Source organism: Myxocyprinus asiaticus, chromosome 30, assembly GCF_019703515.2.
Source record: "Myxocyprinus asiaticus isolate MX2 ecotype Aquarium Trade chromosome 30, UBuf_Myxa_2, whole genome shotgun sequence".
In the NCBI taxonomy this organism is placed as follows: Eukaryota; Metazoa; Chordata; class Actinopteri; order Cypriniformes; family Catostomidae; genus Myxocyprinus; species Myxocyprinus asiaticus.
In genome coordinates, this window is record NC_059373.1 from 10,867,146 (window position 1) to 10,888,826 (window position 21,681).

General features: G+C 35.9%; 1 protein-coding gene across 4 annotated transcripts; it reads right to left on the reverse strand.

Moving 5' to 3' along the window:
- Positions 1–20,693, reverse strand: pip5k1aa (phosphatidylinositol-4-phosphate 5-kinase, type I, alpha, a). 4 transcript variants are annotated; one of them, XM_051663582.1, is made up of 16 exons: positions 20,228–20,693; positions 19,820–19,939; positions 14,763–14,797; positions 13,216–13,305; positions 11,897–12,027; positions 11,650–11,767; positions 11,259–11,411; positions 10,540–10,839; positions 9,947–10,143; positions 9,651–9,734; positions 9,517–9,565; positions 9,320–9,404; positions 6,252–6,485; positions 5,380–5,515; positions 3,014–3,101; positions 1–2,617 (listed from the first exon to the last, which is right to left on the reverse strand). In XM_051663582.1, the coding sequence occupies exons 2-16, from the start codon at positions 19,863–19,865 to the stop codon at positions 2,615–2,617; spliced, it is 1,749 nt and encodes a 582-aa protein (XP_051519542.1). In that variant the 5' UTR covers positions 19,866–19,939; positions 20,228–20,693; the 3' UTR covers positions 1–2,614. The 4 variants fall into 4 exon arrangements, with proteins under 4 accessions (XP_051519542.1, XP_051519544.1, XP_051519545.1 ...); XM_051663584.1 differs by having other exon boundaries at positions 20,199–20,693; XM_051663585.1 differs by having other exon boundaries at positions 3,014–3,098; positions 20,228–20,692.
- Between the last annotated feature and the right edge of the window lie 988 nt (positions 20,694–21,681).

Consider the following 21,681-nt stretch of genomic DNA (forward strand, 5'->3'; position numbering starts at 1 on the left):
TAAGTTTTCTGTTTTTCTGTTTAATTTATTTGCATACAGCAAGAAATGTTGCAGAAAATAACATTAAGAATGAGAACATAAATCCCTTAATAAAGAGTGGAGAGTAGTTTAATTTAAAGCTACTACTACCACCAACAATTCTTAGTTTGATAAGACAATAAAGATGAAGGCAGCATTTCAGAGTAAACAGCAATTGCACAAAAATCCCAGATATTGAGTGTACATTAAGAAACTGAGTCACATTCCCAACTTTCTACAACCTTAGTGGAACACCAAATTTATAAAGCCACCAGGTGTCAGAATTTACATACCTTGTGGTGTAAAAACCCACTATAGAAATTTCAGAACTAGAGGAGAAGAGAAATAAATTACATGCAAACATACAAATAAATATGACTGTACAGGAATGTTTTCTTTTCACTTAATTAGGTTTATAAAAATGGTCAAAAAACAGAAATGTACCCTTACTCAACTACCAATCCATATTTAAAAATATTTGCATCATTACCAATGTTTTGCAAAATGTTGTCTGATGTTTTCACAACTGAATGCACATATTTAAATACAAATATTGTACTTTGGTTCAGGCACTAGTTTGATTTAAATTCTCTCCACAAAACTGAGGCCTCAAGAGAAGTTCCTGTACTACACAGTGCATGTAAAATTCTTAATCTTATAAAAAGATACTTAAAGACAGTATAGATACTCGATGTTATACATATTACAGTAGATAGTCTGCCAGGTATGAAATCTCATTGTGCCCTTAAAAAACTAAATCTTAAATGCAATGCTAAACAAAAACTCTTCTAAAAACCCTTAGTCCCACAATACTGAATTTGGTCTTTTATAGGTCATATTACATTTCTACCTTTTATACAAAAGGGATAATTTCCCCATGTGCTCTCTTGTTTTGTTTTTTGTTTTTTTTTGCAAATAATGTCAACTCCCCATATATTTCTTTGGAATTAATGGTAAACAAAAAAAAAAAAAAAAGAATAAATAAATAATAATAATCAATTGTATGTGTTAATATATCAGACACACATGGCAGATGGACATTTGGGAGTTGCTATATGTTGTGTATTGAGATTTTGTACTTGAGGGATAGTTGAAAATTCTCTCATCATTTACTCACCCTCATGCCATCCCAGATGTGTATGATTTTCTTTCTTCTGCAGAACACAAAGGTGGAATATCTCAGCTCTGTAGGTCCAAACAATACAAGTGAATGGAAACCAAAATTTTGAAGTTCCAAAAGCACATTAAAGTAATCCATATGACTCCAGTGGTTAAATCTATGTCTTCAGAAGCCATATGATAAGTGTGGGTGAGAAACAGATCAATATTCAAGTTCTTTTTCAATCTCCACTTTCACATTCTTCTTTTGTTTTTGCCGATTCACATTCTTCATCCATATCGCCACCTACTGGACAGGGAGGAGAATTTAAATATTAATCTGTTTCTCACCTACACCTATCATATCCCTTCTAAAGATATTGATTTAACCCCTGGAGTCTTATGGATTATTTTATGCTGCCTTTGTGTGTTTTTTGGAGCTTCAAATATTTGGAAGCCATTCACTTGCATTTTGAGGACCTACTGAGCTGAAATATTCTTCTAAAAATCATTGTTTTCAGCAGAAGAAAGTCATACACATCTGGTATGGCATGAGTGTGAGTAAATGATGAGAGAATTGTAATTTTTGGGTGAACTGTCCCTTTAAAAGATCATGCAATTCTGCGCAATCTACTAACAGGCATCATGCTTAGTATAAGGTATTCTGTTTAATTACAGGCCAAATTTCTCTTGCAGTTAAGGAACATTCCTTCAATAATACAGTACTGCATTTGAATTTATTTCTAAAACCAACTCTAACGCTTTTTTACAGATTTTAAGTTTTAAATAGAGTCGTACATGATTGTTCAGGCAATCTGATCTGGATGAATTCATCCTACATTTTTTTCTTGCAGACATTCATGCTATATTCCCAACATATCTGTAAAAAAAAAAAAAAAACATGTTTTCTTTTCCTATCAGCAAAGTAAATAATAAGTGATTCCAACAGATCTGTCTCACATTGGTCTCCTTTGAAAAATAAGGGCGGACAAGTTGCGTGGTTGAATGGCGTCCACTACCAAATCTCTCACAGAGGTACTTAAAAGATCAGTTTGTTCTCTAGTAGCACAATGCAAAATTCTCATCAACTACTTTTGTTGTGAACATTATCAAGTTCAGGAAGTTCTTGTAAATACAGCACTGCTTTTTATGTCCCTGCTTCGGAGCTGTAAGAACAGTGATATTACACTGTTACAGTACTACAGTGGAATGTTTTGGTTCCATTTCTTAGCAGCAATAGTGGATGCTGTACTGTCGGCATCCAAAAATATATATCTATATAATGGGGGGGCCTCATGTCTTTACAGTCTTATGAATGTGTGCAGTTTTCTCTTTTGTTATGATTTGGTTTTCCAGATTGTCTGTTTTTCACTTTCCCAGGTGTGTACTCCATTTCTATCTTACTATTTTCTTTTTTTTCCTACTGTTCATATGTCCTTGGAAGAGAGCCGATCTTTGTCCTTGATTGCTTTATTTTGTCCTTTTGAACCACTCTCGATCACTGCAACAAGCAAGAGACAGGTTACATGAAACTCTTTTATAGTGACCTTAGAGTCAATCTGTAGTCTCATTAAGATGCCATCATTTGCTCTCATTTATACCTATTTTTTCTTCAATGTATGTGCCATAGGGGGCAGACATTTACATTGTGAAATGTTTACTTGGACATGTTATAGCAAACAAGAGCGATTAAATTAAATGAAACTAAATTTTGAGTGAATTAAATGTTAAATTACACACCTTTATAAATGACATATCGTATAAATTACACACACTTTAAAAATATCAAGAATGCCCTTGCTCTACAATGTACTGTAAATAGAAACTGACAGTTGAGCTCCGCAGAAACTGAAGCTTTTGGAAAAGCATTATCAGCCCAGAATAAAATGTTTCTTACTTCTGATGTGCTTGTTTGAGGAACAATATCACTGAGTGAAACGACTTCCACGTCCAAACTTTCCCCTGATGACTGGGCAGCTCTGCTGCTGAAACAACAAGAACTTGCATCACTTAAGACTGGACACACTGAAGAAACAAGAACTTGCATCACTAAAGCCTAGGGTATGCTTCGTATTTCCACCTACTTTTATGTCTTGCGCATGGTCGAGCATTCTAGCCTTGACTGTGTGCCCATACAGATGTGTAAAACGCATGCACAGTGCGACTACTTTGTGATACTTTTTAACGCAGTCAATAGCAGGCACATGCACAGACAACATACACAGTCACATGTGTACAAGGTTACAAAAATTTGGCTGCATGCGTACAGTCCGCACAGACCCAGCTGATGACAATTTGTCACACACAGTGCGGCATGACGTAGTGGCACACAAAAACGTTAAAATACTTTAGCCTTACAGGCATGAATACGCTCACTCGCTCAGAGCTAGAAACAAGGTTGAAACTGTTTAGTAACCGTGTACTGTTTACTTACATCCTGAGACCACCTACATCACTGTCATTTTAAAATGAGATGCACACTGACTACATGTAAAGCATTAACCAATGTGACATAAAATAAATGTTATAATTTACTGCATGCTTCATTCTATGAACTGAATAGATATGAGATCAGTAAAAGATGTTTTAACCATTCTATGATGATTTAAAGTAATAAATATGAAGTAGACCGTGTGTAATTTGTTATGTTTACCTTTTGCACTCCTGGCACTAATGCGAACATGCTCTATGTGGCTATAATATGTACCGGCAACTAACGGTAACTGTTACTGAATTTTAATTATGATTTTTTTTTTAGAAGAACCCAAGGTCATAAAAAGGATTCTTTACTTGTTTTTTTTAATGCTGCACTATGGAACTTTGTGCTGTGTAGTAACATCTGTGGTTGAAACTTAAAATTGCAAGCAATTTGTGATAGAACACTTTACGTGAGTTGTATTTTGGCACTGCTGTTCTGCGTGGACGAATCTCATGATTAGAGTTTACCTGAACATTGCCTGTGCATGATCATGACTGGGACATATTAAGAGTCGGAGTCACAATGTTCTATTTTCATGTTGATAATGTTATACTATTAAACATTTAAAATTGAAATATTACTTGCTTTGATAAAGATAAACAACACTTGTATTTACATATTTCGATTGAATTAATTTTACACAACGTGCTTTTCTGACACTACATTCAAAGTGCTTTTACACTGAGAACAAACCACCACCAGTTACCAGCATATTTTAATATGATCATTCAAGTGTTTTATCTACTATTAATGTTTGTATTGTACTACACTTACCACTTTAAGAGGTGAAACTTGTGATATGGCTGATACGAGTTCAATGGAAGACTCTCCTATTTTATAATATACTGTAGAGCCTCAGTTGATAATGCACGTAAAACCGTAATACTACAATTGTACGTCTTTGCACTGCACACAATAACACTGTAAACTAAAAACAAAAAATTAGGATTTAATAATGATGGGAATGAAATATACTTTAATAAACATTAAAATAATATGCAGACACATGCAAGTTTTCTGTGTTTATGGACATGACATAAGGACGTAAGGATTAACAACATAAGTCTGTGCTTACATGCCAAATCCGAACCGACTGCTCAAAATACAAATAATTTTTGTAGGCTTACCGTATTGAATTGGAGTAACATTGTTTTAAACAATTTTTTAATGTGCTCAATTAATAATGGCATTTTGTTCATTTAAAACCAAAAAATCTTCTGTAGTGCAGCTTTAAAGAAAGACACTGATAAAGAGTATGTTTGCACCAGCTCGGCAACTCTGCACTCAGTGTGTTCACATTGACTGATCTCATCTGAGTAAAACAAATGAACCGTAAAAAAATGTTGGCGCGCACACACACCAATTACGTTGACTAATGGCAGTAAGGTGTTTAACAGATAGTACTAGGCCTAAGTTTTCCTGAAAGTTCACAACAAACTCAAAAACAGCTTCTTTTTGGACAGATTTTGTTCAAAATTATGTCACACTCGTTCTTTCTTTGATTTCACTAGCTGTACATTGGTACCTAAACATTGGAGAAAGAACAAGAATTTGCATCAGTAAGACTGTACACATTTTTATGAGTGGAAAGAGTGAGAGAACATCAAGATATAATAGTGTAGACAAAAATATTGTTATGAGTTGGAAACAAGAACCTGTGTGTAAATTATGAATGACAAGTTTACTTTTTCAGAATACTGTAGCTCTCATCGCAAGGAAAGACTAAAGTTTCATTCCAAAAGGCATTTCGATACGTAAATCCAACATATTTAGCCATCACATACCTCTGAGCTGGAGTGTTTGTGGAGGGCCAAGAGCTTACAGTAGAACTTGCTGAGAGGGTTGTATCAATTGAGCTATTGGTAATCTCATCTTCAGTAACTTCTTGTGGAAGCAGGTCAGGGCGAGCTGTCTGCATACCTGACAGGACAGGAAACAAGAGAGAGAAAAAAAAAGAGTGCTCTTTAGTAAATAATGTTTAATTAGTCAGGGTTAATGGGAACAAGGAAAGAATGTGCAAAATTGTCATTTCACTATCCTGTTACCTCATAGTATTATGAAGCAAATGCAAAAACCTCAGATCTGTGATAAAAGGGAGGCTTTAATGAACCCTTAGGTTAAGAACAATATTGACTGTCCATGTATTGGTGTCTATGTATGTATAGGGGGCTGAGACTGACACTAGAAATTTTTACAACTGTGTTATCGGCACACAATGGCATCAAACTTTTAAAACTATACAAAGTGATCATCTTATTCTCCGCCTGCATTGAAAACAAATTAAGCATAGCCTGAATTATGTAAATTTTCCCATATTCTCAAGGACAGGTTAAAATACCATGAGAGCATGCATTACAAACACTACATTCATCTTTCTACCTTGTCCTAGAACTTGATTTAAATGTAGCTTTTTATTCACCAACTAAAGCAATCATGAAAATGGCACCGAATCACTAGGAGAACTGTCTACACACACACACACACACACAAAAAAAAGGTGTCTGCCAGTAAGGAAACGTGGCTGATGATTTAAGGCCTGTAGTAGACATTCTTATCCTGTAAATGATACTGACAAATATTCAAAGCCTCATTTTTCTCTTATCTTGCATCTGTGACCCTGGTTATCTTTCTTTCAATGTCTTCCTCTGTCTCATACCAGTGTCTGCTTGTGTCTCTGAGCTGAGGGACACGGCTTCACTACTGGACAGCTGTGCTGTAGTCTGCTGTGTTTGGCCTGCCACTTGGGCAGCTGGCTGTGTTTGTTCAAGGCTTGTTTGTGCTGCTGCTGCAGGAAGGGAATGTTGTTGTGGCTGTCCAGACACAGCAATGTTTGCTTTCTTCCCAATAGAAAGAGTCCCCACTCGACTTTTCTTTGAAGGACACGTTTTCACTAAGAAAGAAAAAGACAGCAGAGACTTTAATACATCAATATAATCAGGATGCTAACACTAATTTTGACAAATGATTTTCCATGACTTTTCTAGTCGTTTGTGATTACTGGATGAGAAGGGCCCTATGAAATCTTTTTTTCAAATTCCATTTGATTGTTTCCCAAATTCCCTGTTTTCTGTTACATTTTGTCTGAATTCCATATTTGGCACCTTAATTCAGTTTTATCATGAAAATGGTGTCTAATCAAATGAATTAATTCAAATGTTAATCAAATGAAAATAGAACAATTCATTTTCAATTTTTTTTTGGTGTTTTATCGAATGCATAATTTATCAAATAAAGTGCTACACTACAGTGCATCACAGATTTGAGATATTGCTTTAATAAAAAATAAAAAAATCCCACGTCCGTTTAAATCAAACTTTTATTTTGTCTGAAGTGAGCGAGTTTCTGTCTGGTTTTGACGGTAGATTCTCACCTCAAGATAAGCAGTTTAATACACGGCCCAGTGTGATTACTAAACTGCACAAGCCTGCAATTTATATATATATATATATATATACATACACAGTTGTGCTCAAAAGTTTGCATACCCTTGGAGAATTGGTAATATATGTACCATTTTTAAAGAAAACATGAGTGAGCAGGCAAAACACATTTCTTTTATTTCTTATGGGATTCATATTCAGCTGTAGGTTATAACAGAATGGCACAATCATAAAACAAAACATGGCAACAAATAATAAAATGAAATGACCCCTGTTCAAAAGTCTGCATACCCTTAGTTCTTAATAACTGTGTATTGCCCCCTCACACACCCCCAAAACATCAGTGAGCCACCACCATGCTTCACAGTGGGGATGGTATTCTTTTCACTATAGGCCTTGTTGACCCCTCTCCAAACATAGCGCTTATAGTTGTGACCATAAGGCTCTATTTTGGTCTCGTCACTCCAAATTACAGTGTGCCAGAAGCTGTGAGGCGTGCCAAGGTGTTGTCGGGCATATTGTAACCGGGCTTTTTTGTGGCATTGTCGCAGTAAAGGCTTCTTTCTGGCAACTCGACCATGCAGCTAATTTTTGTTCAAGTATCATCGTATTGTGCTCCTTGAAACAACCACACCGTCTTTTTCCAGAGCAGCCTGTATTTCTCCTGAGGTTACCTGTGGGTTTTTCTTTGAATCCTGAACAATTCTTCTGGCAGTTGTGGCTGAAATCTTTCTTGGTCTACCTGACCTTGGCTTATTATAAAGAGATCCCCAAATTTTCCACTTCTTAATAAGTGACTGAACAGTACTGACTGGCATTTTCAAGGCTTTGGATATCTTTTTATATCCTTTTCCATCTTTATAAAGTTCCATTACCTTGTTACGCAGGTCTTTTGACAGTTCTCTTCTGCTCCCCATGGCTCAGTATCTAGCCTGCTCAGTGAATCTACGTGAGAGCTAACAAACTCATTGACTATTTATACACAGGCACTAATTGCAATTTTAATAGCCACAGGTGTGAGAAATTAACCTTTAATTGTCATTTAAACCTGTCTGTGTCACCTTGTGTGTCTGTAACAAGGCCAAACATTCAATGGTATGTAAACTTTTGATCAGGGCCATTTGGGAGATTTCTGTTATCATTATGATTTAAAAAGGATCCAAACAACTATGTGATGATAAATGGCTTCATATGATCACTATCCTTAAATAAAAGACATGTTTTTTTGCATGATTAGTCATATTTTCAAAATCAATGCCAAAATGTCACAATTTCTGCCAGGGTATGCAAACTTTTGAGCACAACTGTATACACACACAGTATATAGCTCTACTCTCTGTCATGTACCACACACACAGAATGCTCATAACGCTGTGTTTTCGGTGTTTGAGCAGCAGGCTACACACGTTCACTTTAAAGCACACAGCACATGCAGACTATACATATTTATTGAATTAAATCGAAGCCTTTTGTGGTTTAATAATGCATTCGTAATACAATGAAGAGATGATCTGCACTCCGATAGTAAACTGTTAATGTTTTTATTCCATGACTTTTAGATTTTGTGAATTTGCATTCAGATGCATCTAAGTCGGTTAATTGTATTGAGAGTTAACTGTGTGTCATTTATTGTTAGCACCTGGTTGTTTAACTGATTCTACCTTGTGACAAATCATGATTGAATACGTAAAGTCATGTGATGAATCTACAGAGATGTGATATGTATATAAAAAGAGGGTGAATATGATGATGGTTTTACACATTGAGGAAGGCCTGTGCGCCGAAAAGTCTGTGTCTATTTCCCCTTTTAATGTCATGGAATAAAACCATTAACAGTTTCCTATCAGAGTGCGGATCACCTCTTCATTGTATTACAAAAGCTAAAAAGATCAACGCACTCATAAAATATAAAGACAATATAAAACGACTAAGCGCGGTGTAAAAATAACTTTAATAATTGTTAATAATGCATTCAATAATTTTTCATCCCAAATATGTACAAATCCGTGACTCCACATTGTATTGTAAATTCCCTTTTTAAGACTGGACTCTGCGATTCCGTCCGTGTTGTCTGCATCATGAAAAATATAGGGCCTTAGATAAGTGTTAAAAATCAATTTACAGAGAGGGCAAAGACAAAGAGCTATTTCCACCAGATTAAATATTTTAGAGTTGAGCACAGATGGAAATAATTCTATTACTCTTTAAGATATTCATTTTCATAACATTTTTATTCCTGGAATTCAAAACAGTCAAATTCTGTGAAATTTTCAGGTTTACCATGACACTCTCTAATGTATTCGTTTTGCAAATTTCCGAAACTTCTGGATAATGTCAAACTTACATGAGGGCTTCTTAAACACAGTGGTGCACATAAACTTTTGGAAACGATCTGCATAGAAACTCGGTCGGTGCACAGATACAGTGTCCTGCAGAGGAGAACATGTATTAGTGTAAAGAAAATTATTAACTAAATACACAAATTCAGGTTACCTCTTTGGTATGATTTTTTTATTTTTTTATTCTATGATTGCAAAGTACCCCATCATGCAGCAGAGCTTTCCATGAGTGCTCCAACTTCTTGGCAAGCCTAAAAACACACACAATTTTTAGTAAATTTGGATTTATTTTAGAGACAGAAATACATGCAACCATCTGGAAATACGTTGTTATACCTATAAGACTGCAGGATATCAATGATGCCAATGAAAACCAGCAATCTTTCTCCTTTTGAATTGAATGCTGGAATTCCTCCCATGCTGAAAAATCAAATAAGGCATGTTAACAGTTGTGCAAGTACCAAGCAATTTATTCTTAATTAATTATTTCACTGAATTACTATCCAAAGGGACTAACATAACACATTATAGAGACAACCCCTCTGAAGCAACCTGGGGTTTAGTGCCTTGTAGGGATCGAACCAGTAATCTTCCCATTCCCAGCTTTAAACAGGCATCAAATGATCACAAACCTTTCATAGGGCTGTGGTGGTGTCTTGCCCTTGGCCTCCCCTTGAATACACTCAATGGCTGTACAGTATAGGGGCTTCTGGCCTGGTGCCTTTTTTTGGGTATCAGGCACTGCAGTAGATGCCTCTTCACCTGCTCGATCCAAGTTGTGGATACCCACTAGAAGACTGTAGTCCATGATCTTAAAGCTCTGAAGAACCTTTAGCAATTATATATAGTTTGTTGACAAGGTGGCAGTTATAGTATATGCAATTTGTAGATCAAGAGTGGTTCAAACCAATCTAAATTGTTTTAACCATTTGAAAGCACAGGGTGCAGTTATAAAGCCATATATTTACAACTCAGCATAATCTCAAACAAAGCAGAAAATTGAGTTGGACCTTGAACAATGTGAAGGGTATTTCTGTATCTTTAAGGAACAAGCCTCCTTGACATAAAAAGGTCATAAAGAACACAGTGCTTCACCAATTCAAGATTAAATAAATCCTAGAAATTCAAAAGATTCAAGGGACATGTTGCTTGGATTTATTACTTGCTACTCTTTAAAAGTATTTTCACATGTTAACTTTCGTCTCCAACACACAAAGTATCTCACCCGACAGTCTCTCTGTATGGTTCTGCAGAGGGCACTGTAGTGGTCACTCTCCAGCAGTATGCCCTCGGACATATCCTGCAAGAAATCTAGGTCCTTGTACGTAGGCACTTTCTTAGCCCTCTCTTTGGACGAAGCACGACGCTTACATGTGGAGCCCTTCAGGTCGTATTTAAGATGCATGGGCACAGCACAGGGAAGCAAGTTGTTCATCACTACAATTCGGATGTTCTTCCCCTCGGCCTGAACACAGTAGAGCCCGTAGAACTTAGGTAGCAGTGTACGCATGTTCTGGTTCAGGTTCTAGAGGACAAAGGGTGAACTTTTATGTTTAATCATTTATGTCATGCTTATGTTCAAATGCACGTAAAAACTGACATATACTTTGGGCTTTAGCCTACAGTGCAGCAGACCTACTTAAATACCTACATATGCATCTACTTCCACAATGAATGTTGAATGAGGTGAGAGAAATGTTGATTCAATAGCATTGATAAAATAGATCAATCTAACTAAAAATGTATAATTTTAAACAATATTTGTGCATGCTATACATTTTATACTTGAGTATTGAGTTGTTCTGGCAACATGTTAACTCAATTACAATGAATTGTGAGTTGAGTCTCTTGTGCTCTTCATGTGAGGAGCGCTAGTTGTTTAAGTTGCTGCCTATGTAGTACATTCTTTTACACAAAACATTTACAAATGAAATCTGCAGTTACCATGAAGTATCCCGGCAGGAGTGTCTGCAAGAATTCAGCCTCCTTGTGTTGCACCGTCTTAATAATAAACTCATCGTCACTTGAGACATAGAAAAGAGAACCGCTCGCTCCAGGATTAGACAACTCGATAAGGGGATCATTACAAAGAGAGTACTGCAGAAAAAACACAAACACACATCTAGCTGGTAACACATGACTGGAGAGTTGTTGATGCTCATTTTCCTAAATGTAATGTTACTGACAGCTACTATCAAATAGCAGTACTTTTGTTCATCATGTCATAATCCTAAAAAACAACAAGAACAGTACAATACTATGGAAAAAATAACCTATGCTAAAAGAGACTAAACAAGGCACAGTTCAGACGTAGCATGATAAACAAGAATATTACCAGGTAGTCATCGGGTCGGATCCCAAACATCTCTCTGAAGTAGCGGAAGGCAATGGGGGCATACGTTTTAAACTTGAAGTCACCATGGTGATGACCTGGAGTGGAATTACTGCCTTGGCTGCAAGGAAGAGAGAGTTAACGGATAAGATAGTTTGTAAATATTATACAATGTATGACTAAGCTGCACCTCTTTAACCAGACCCAGATCTTTAACACTCTTTCATATGGTTACTCAGCAGACAGACACCTGGGAAAGAAGATGCTTTCCACCACTTCAAAGTCCTGCATGAGCACATCTCTCTCTGGCTTCTGGCTCAAGCTTCCCACGCTGTGTGTAATGCCCAGCTGTATGATGCTTTTCAGGGCAGATGATGTGGTCTGAAGGATTCAGATGGAGAACAAACAGTGTGCAAAATAAGAAAGTGTTAATATGTAATTAGAAAAATTATTTTGTGACTACTCTAGGGGTGCGTCTCAATCAGCTCCCAAGCTCCCTATGTTGTGAATCAGTATATCTTGAACACGAATTCGGACACTAGCATAGGACACTTTTGACTGAATCAACTGCAACACGATTACAAACTCGCGCAGTAAAATGCAGCTGTTATTAATCAACAACACTGCTCTATAAATGACACTGTCATGCATTTTCATTGTAGATGTTCAGACGTACAGTGTTATTATAAAAGAAAAATTACAAAGAAATAAAAAGGAGTGTATTTTTAACCTCCTAACAACTCTAATATTTAAAAGATTTTTTTCCCTTTCATGGTCATTATGGATGAAAGACATTACAATCACCTCAACAAAACAACAATCTCCTTTAAGGAGAAAATAAGGCTTTGACTTCATAGTTTTACACATGTGCTCGTCTTCTAATGACTTCGGAGACGTCAGAAGACCTGATGATGTTTCCAGTAAGGGAACATTATGAGCAACAATGCTCCCTGGTTTTCATGGTGCATTCTGGGAATTTAAGGGAATGTTTGAAAAAATCTTGCAATTGAGACAGACCTAGAAATGGCCAACTCTCTGATCAATGCCCTGACTTCTGAACTAGGGAACTGACGCAGACATACCCTAGGTTAACTCTAGGTTAGCTTTGGGTAAAAGTGTCTGCTAATGACTAAATGTAAATGTAAAGCTAAAAATCTATTGTTGATGCACGTTTTGTCTTTGCTTGTCGCCTTCTAATGCCATGAATTGAAAAACAAAACAAAAAAACACGAATGGGAGAAGCAACAATTCAAGGCATGCTAATCTTACATGTTCATGTGCAGCCATTTACAGGGCTTTGTTATCTTCCTGGTGCCACACAAGGAAATGATAAGAAAAGTAATCTACACAAGTTGCAAGTAGGGTTGAGTTTCAGAATCAGGAATGTGTGTCATTCTAGATCTGTTCTAATAATGGCTTTGATTCAGCATGAATGGGTTAGAAACATGAAAAACAAGACAGTGAACTTTGAAGTTGAACTGCTGATTCTTTTGATTTGATCATCTTACAAACTTCTATCATGTACATGCAGCACTGAGGATATCAAATCTGTATATCTAAAACTTGTACCTTTTTATATGTGGTCTCCCCAGTAGGGTCAATTCCTCGGTGGCCTATGGTCCTTTTGTTCGTCTGGGATGAACCTGAGATGCTCAGACCCTATAAGACAAACGATTACTCAGTAAACATGACAAAGAAGTTAAAAAGTCAGAGTATTCAATTTCAGATTTTATTTTTAAATTTAATGTCACCAGTAATAAAATATGTATTACAAAGCAACATTTCAAACTAGTGCTACTGTTTACATCAATATGAACGAACAATTATGCAATTCTATAACGCATTCTTTTTTTGCACATGGATGGCAGAAATTTTAGCATGAATAAAGGATAAACCTTTGTTTTCTAAACATTTTTAGATGCAACCTATTACAGAAGTGTATGTGAGAGAGCAACATTTACAGTATTTCAGCAATTTTGCCAAGAAATGTTTTAACAATAAGGTAGTAATCTTCGGTTGAGAAACCATGCATGGGTGAAAGAGGACTGATGTGCTGATTCAGAACAAATAAAAAAAGGAACAGAAAAAGAAGGGGGCAGAGAGGCTCTAGAGTAGAGGAATAAAATAATTCTACACTTCACACTACAGCAAAAAGGGAGAAGCCAGCACTGATTAGGAAAACAGTTACAAAATGTGGCTACAGTATGGACTAGGGATGTGCGCTATGACTAATTTGACTGTCGTTTAAACGGAAGTTTTGCAACCGACTAGGCTAAAGAGAAACCAACCTTCAGAAAACAGTAAAAAATAAAATAAAACGTTTTTATGCGACCCATTTAAAATACTTAATCTATTCCAAATCCGATGCTAAATTCCACTGAAAAGGGGCATTTATCTGCGACGTGCTCGCCTTGAATTATGATCATTGTACATTAAATATAGAACATGACATGCATTCACCTTTAGCAAATACATGTTTATTTATTGAAAACAATTGAATGAATTGTGCAGGATCAATGGAACAACCCTAAAAGCCTGTTCTAAATGGAAATCACAAAGTAAATCCGTTTGAAAGATCGTGCATCTTATCACGTGGCTTGTTGAGCACGTTGCCACAGAGACATAGCGCGTGTGGAGGCTTCACGCCATCCACCGAGAACGAACCACATTATAGCGACCACGAGGAGTTTACCCCATGTGACTCTACCCTCCCAATTTGGTTGCTTAGGAGACCTGGCTGGAGTCACTCAGCACGCCCTGGGATTCGAACTAGCGAACTCCAGGGGTGGTAGCCAGCGTATTTTAACACTGAGCTACCCAAGCCCCCTAAAATATGTAATATTAATATGACAGTAATTTAAGTGCAGCCTCTGTAAAAATATAAAGCCAAACATTACTGTGTAAAAATGATGATCAGTTTAATGGGGGGAAATATTAACCGACTAGTAATTCCAGCGTCGACTAGCAGCATCAGTACCGTTTAGTCGACTAGTCTCGCACATCCCTAGTATGGACCCATAAATACAATGGCCAATTCCTAATATTGACCACAAAATTTGCACACAGCCAACTGAATACGAAACTACTACTGAAGCAAAAGAAAGGGGTATAATTACCTCAGAGGAAGGCATATTTCGTGTTCCAGGAGTACCTACACAGATGAATAAACAGTGAATTTTCCATTTAAAAAAAAATAAAAAAACATCCACACAACTTCTCAGTTCGAGTTCACTTTGAGTTAATAAAAATGGTTAGACTTCTGGAATAAAATCCCAATTAAATATTCTTGCAAACCTTGTACTTCAAGTATGTAAACCTACTTCTTGGACGTGGCTTGATGATAACCCTTATTTCATAATTTTGTGTGTACTAACCACTGACTTTCAACATGCAGGCTATTCTAAGATACAAAATGTTTTGTTCTGTTTTTTAATTAAGGAAAAGAATGAAGACTTCAAGGGGTCCCTAACATCCAGCAGGTCACGTATCAACAGTGTTACTGTAATAGATCTATTCCTTCACATTTCTATTATAGTAAATGTATTAATAAATAAATCTTTTTATCTTTTAATCTGTTACGTGGCACTTTAACTCTATAAGACCCATAGTAGCAGAAATGAAATGCTTGTTTAAAGCAAATATTGAATGATATAGATTTCCAGATTCTGATTCACAAGCTCTCAATTCAGTTTAGATTTTCTGATTCACTTTGGTATATTTCAATTATAATGTCTATTTTGCGAGAGGACATGCAAGGTTTCTTTAGCACAGGGGTTCCCAAACTTTTTTGTCAGCCGAACCCCTTTGACCTAAATGAATTAAATACCCCCTGATATTTTAAGCAATGTTTACCTTTCGAAATATAATTCATTTTACATCTTTGCATTTTATTTTTCTTGTTATATTTTAATGAACCTTTATTACATCTATTGTATTCCTTTTCCTATAACATTTATACATTTTATTTCATTTAATTCACCATTTGTATTTCTATAATTCAATGGCCATTTCTATCCAGATCAGAGATTGCACTAGAAGTAAAATTCAGACACACTCAGACACACACACACGTCAAATGGTCTATTTTTAGCTTTCATTTCTGTTTTAATTTCCCTGAAAATTCTGTAATCGTATGTTGTTCCATTTGTGTATGTACATTTGATATCTTGATATGATATAGCTAATATTTACATTTTCAAAATTTAAACATGTCTTTTCATAGCAAAGCAATGGCTGTAGCAACTATTATAACCCGGGGTGGAAGACATCATTCAATGATATGGATTGTGTGGATCTCATCTTTGGACACAGATCAAGTCAAACCAAACTTTTACTCTCAACACAGTGAAAGAATCTCTGTGCTAACAACTTCTTTGCCACTATAGGTCTACTACAAAATCACTGGTGAGTGAAATCTAAAAATGTACCAGCCAGTGGATCAAATGCGAGAGACTTACTTACATTACAGAGGGTTGCCATATAGAGTAAAAGATCAATCATGGGATTTAAAAATCAATATTGTGATCTTTCAAACGAAGACTGCGATACATCAGAATCAATATTTTTCCCTAGTCCTATTAAATACCTATTTTTTATGAGCAGAATATGTGCAGAAACTAAACATAGCAGTAGCTAACACTCCGAACTGTAAACAACAACAGATTTGACACCGAATAGCATATAAAATGTAAAAGCAAAAGTCACAAAATTCACACTGGAAAAATTTTGCTCATAAATCAAGAAACTACTAATATTTTCTAAGAGGACAAAAGAAAATATATAATGAATATCAACTGCTTGGATCTTTTAGTAGTACTTACACATTTGCCCTATTAGTATCTTTCCTATGCATGTCTCAACAATACCTGACATTGCTGCACTTGTCACATGTCAAATACTGTCCATGCTTAACTGGCATGGTAACTTATGATAAAAAATAAAAAAAAAAACACAACACTAAAAATAAAGTGCAAAATAAATGCTAATGAAAAAAGCTGTTTACATATAGTTGACACTGGCTGTTAACCAGAACTGTGTGTGTCAACATACAGCATGCACAAACACCTGGGTTTCAATTCCTTTGTTCTTCCAAGAAAACCCTGTAACTCAATCACACTTGCAAAACACAAGATGCAAGTCTGTAATAGCACCACACTCAAATTAAGCCAAATTAACAATCCAGGCAATCATAGGGCAACTAAATACAATCCACAACACCAATATTCAAAACAGATTCAAAAAAGGTCATATTGCAAACACAGAGATAGGCCTACATGTGCCTGCACACACTTGCATGTACCTCTCTACAGTAATAACTTCCAGAATAAAAACACCTGAAGAGTGATGATAACACACTGACTGAGGAAACAAAACATAAAAGAACTTTCAAACAGACACAAATGAAAAAAGACTGAAAGTAAGTGTCTTTAACATCTGCTTAGGCTATAATATATATCATATATCCATCATATTTCATGAGGAACCAAACAGATGCTCTTTGATGGCACATGCCAGAGCCAATAATATGAACGAGCTGAGTTCTAGCTACTATGTGCAAAGATAGACAGAGGTATCATAGTAGTCCACAACTGTTTTGGTTTACTGTACTAACTTACTGTACTACTACTAACTGAACTGAGTAGATATTAGGGCTGCACAAATAATCTTAAAAATAATTACAATCATTATTACGGCTATCACAATTATATAATCGCGAAAAGTGTAAATGATAGCATTCCATTTGTGTACACCCATTGTTACAAAGTTTTCTATTTACAACATATTTTTTGGAACGTTGTGTGCATGAATGCAGAGGCAAGTCTTACGTGTTTAAATGAGTCTGAAGCAGAGACTATTTAGCAGAGACATGCCACTTCTATTAAAATGAATGGGAGAAATTGGAACGCCCAACCAAGAAGCTCTAAGTGCCCAACGGTCAATGGATGTAGAAAGTTCTGCCTAACAGGTAAAAGAGCCAATCACCATTTAGATACAAACATCGCCTGCCAATCATCTCGATAACACACATGCGCATTAGCTATAGAACCGTAAATATTTAGTTTTTTTTTTTTTTTTTTTTTTTTTAAGTAATCTGAAGTTAAGAAGCACATTTTATGATACCAGCGTTGTCAGATTTTACTGCTGATTTGAAATATCGTAATCTTGACCAGCCGATTTTGAGATTTTGGTGTTTCTCAATTCAAGTAGATTGGAGCTGCACTGTCATGACTGGAACTAGCCTCCCGAGAGCGTGTCAAAGATGGCCGACAGTGGACTGACTTGCTAGAAAGACTTTGGACTAAAGGCATATCAGTAATGCTCACTATCTGAATTATACTGTGTACAGTTTATTCAAAATATGAATAACACTTTTTGTTTTACATGCAGTTAAAATTTTAAAGCAATTCAGGAACATAGTTCTCTGGTTGTTTTGATCAGCATAACCAACATAAAGAACATGGCATGCAACTGCCCCACACAAAATAAGTATTTACAAAATCAAAGGAATTAATCTGCAATTATGCTTTTCATCATAATTGCGCAGCCCTAGTACATATGCTATGCAATTTAAAATGCATCTATGCAATAACAACCTTTGTTTACATTGTGTAAACTTGTGTATGTATAGTTTAACTTAAGTTGTGCATAGGCCTATATATCTACACTGGCGGCCAAAAGTTTGGAATAATGTACAGATTTTGCTGTTTCGGAAGGAAATTGGTACTTTAATCCACTAAAGTGTCATTCAGCTGATCACAAAGTATAGTCAGGACATTACTGATGTAAAAAAACAGCACCATCACTATTTGAAAAAAAAGTCATTTTTGATCAAATCTAGACAGGCACCATTTCCAGCAGCCATCCCTCCAACACCTTATCTTTGAGTAATCATGCTAAATTTCTCATTTGGTACTAGAAAATCACTTGCCCTTTTATCAAACACAGGTGAAAGTTATTTGGTTTATTAAATGAAGCTTAACATTGTCTTTGTGTTTGTTTTTGAGTTGTCACAGTATGCAATAGACTGGCATGTCTTAAGGTCAATATTAGGTCAAAAATGGGAGCAAAAAAAAAGAAAAGAAAAGAGAAACAGCTTTCTCTAGAAACTCATCAGTCAATCATTGTTTTGAGGAATGAAGGCTATACAATGCTTGAAATTGCCAAACAAACTGAAGATTTCATACAAAGGTGTGCACTACAGTCTTCAAAGACAAAGGACAACTGACTCTAACAAGGACAGAAAGAGATGTGGAAGGACAGATGTACAACTCAACAAGGGGATAAGTACATTAGAGTCTCTAGTTTGAGAAATAGACGCCTCACATGTCCTCAGCTGACAGCTTCATTGAATTCTACCTGCTCAACATCAGTTTCATGTACAACAGTAAAGAGAAGACTCAGGGGTGCAGGCCTTATGGGAAGATTTGCAAAGATAAAGCCACTTTTGAAACAGAAAAACAAAAAGAAAAGGTTAAAGTGGGCAAAGAAACACAGACATTGGACAACAGATAATTGGAAAAGAGTGTTATGGATCTTAACCCCATTGAGCTTTTGTGGGATCAGCTAGACTGTAAGGTGCGTGAGAAGTGCCCGACAAGACAGCCACATCTATGGCAAGTGCTACAGGAAGTGTGGGGTGAAATGTCACCTGAGTATCTGGACAAACTGACAGCTAGAATGCCAAGGATCTGCAAAGCTGTCATTGCTGCACATGGAGGATTTTTTTACGAGAACTCTTTGAAGTAGTTTAAGAAGTTTGATTTTTTTCTTTTTTTTTCAAATTGTAATAGTAATTTTTCAAGTTATTAATGTCCTGACTATTCATTGTGATCAGCTGAATGCCACTTTGGTGAATAAAAGTACCAATTTCTTTCCATAAGAGCAAAATCTGTACATTATTCCAAATTTTTGGCCGCCAGTGTACTTTGTATTTTTTTTTTATATATATGTTGTACTGTTATGTGTACTGCACAAAGTAGATAGTGTCTCTGAATTTCACATGGGATCAATAAAGCATCTATCTATCTGTCTATCACCTCTGAGGGAAAACACGTGAGATTTCTGTGTGGGATTCTTTGAAACAATAGCAAACCAAAAAAAAACTTTCTCTTCAGATGTCTCATAATAAATAAATAAAAAGTCTAAATCAAAAGGAAATGCAATTCTCTCTTACTGGTAGAGCTCGCCCCATCCGTGGAAACTACACCAGGCGTAGCCATTTGATGGCGGATGTTTCATATGGTCCTGCTTGTTTTCACTTCTGGTTTGAGTCCCACTGCCTTCTAAGATGAACCTGTGCAGAAAAAGAGAAGTGTGGTAGTAATCTCAGTTCGTCAACACACAACCAGGTGGGAAATTAGTTACTGTTTTTGCTGATTTCTCAATTTATAATAGCATTTGTACTGGCATTTATTACTGGAGTTTAGTAGCTCCTCGATACTACCACCTTTAAACGGTTGTTCACTTAATTTCTTAGCTAAAACAATCTTTATTGGTTAAAACATGCTCGTTAGCGCGCATACTGATAGATGGAGCGAACTTTTCGAGTTTACCTGCAAAAGCAACCGGTAAGCGCACATACCTCAACTTTATCACTTTGTTTTTGACTCACGAATGAAAAACTGTGTCAAGTGTCCTATTTACGTTCCCGGAACAGCTGGAAGCCTCGCGCAACACTTTTAAGTGCTCGAAATGGTTGTTTTTAGGACTTAACTGAGCCTGTCCGGGACTAAATAATACTTTCAATCGCACGGAAGCGTCCACGCTCTGCAACCCTCACAAAACAAGCGGAAGTGACGTCGTGGTTTAAAGAGTCGGCGCTGCCCTCGACTTCCTAAAGGGGGCGCTCGACTGAATACTCCAATAGACAGGAAGCCCAATTCCTCAATGGATGGCTTTTATGAAGACAGTTTAAATTTTTTATGAAGTCATTTGGAATTTGTTTGGCTTCTTCCCCATACATTTGTACTAATTAACTAATAAAGTTAGAGAGGCGTTATTCCTGTAATATTAGGTTTCTAAATATATTAACAAAAATAAGAAAAACTTTTAGTGACAAAGATGAGACTGCTGAACACCTTTTTTGTGAATGTGTTATTATAAAATCTTTTTGAAGGATTTGAGGAAATATCACTCAGAAAAAATAAATGTAATGTATTAACCTTTTTGACATGATTTTTTTTATTTTTTTTATTTTTTTTATATAATAACAAAAACTCACAAATTCAATTTATTGTCAGTTTGTTTAGGGTACAACAGGGCACCTTAAAGGTGCACTCAGTAACCTTTTGTTCATTTCATCTAGTTACATTTCATTATATTGATTCAATAGATTATTCAATAGTTTACATTCACAGATACAATTGTAGAAATTCACTATTCACAATTAGCCATGATTAATTTAATCCATGAGTGAAAGTGTCCAATAACAAGACGGTTACTGAGATTAAGAGAGTAGTATTCAGCTGATCATGTGATTCTAAAATGGCAGCCCCCATAAGGGAGCCCCTGCCTCATGTAGAATAAAACAGCTTTTATAAGGTTACTGATATTACTAGATTCCTCATCTCAAGTGAGTGCTCATGATTTTATGCATATGTTAAAACAATAAATACAATTCATTTATTTTGGAGTGAATCTTTTTTTTTAATGGGGAAAAAATTACTGAGTGCACCTTTAAGAAAAAATTGATTTATTTTTCTGGTCACAAGGTGTATTAAGATTCAAGAAATACATTTATTTTTATTGCATATTGATGGAGCAACATAATCTTTGTAAAAAGAAACAACAACAGAAAGTTGTTTTGAATAAAATTCATAAAAAAAATAAATTAAAAAAATTAAAAAAAAGTGGCAAGGGGGCCTTTTTCCCCTCATTTGGGGTAAAATAACCCCAGGGGGGTTATATTGATATATATTGTATATAGAGGGGCAATAGTTATAGGGCACAATTTTTCAGACTGCAAGAATCCTTTTTGAATAACAAATTATTAAAGATAGTACTTATTCAAAATATGTTTAGCATTTTATTACATCT

Bases quoted from the DNA above. Each gene is read 5' to 3' on its own strand.
- pip5k1aa (XM_051663582.1), bottom strand. From the start codon at position 19,865: ATGGCTACGCCTGGTGTAGTTTCCACGGATGGGGCGAGCTCTACCA. The intron at 12,028-13,215 runs GTACAAGTTTTA...TGAATCCTTCAG, and splicing joins GGGAGACCACATATAAAAAG to ACCACATCATCTGCCCTGAA. The intron at 10,840-11,258 runs GTAACTGCAGAT...TTTGTCCTCTAG, and splicing joins TCCTGCCGGGATACTTCATG to AACCTGAACCAGAACATGCG.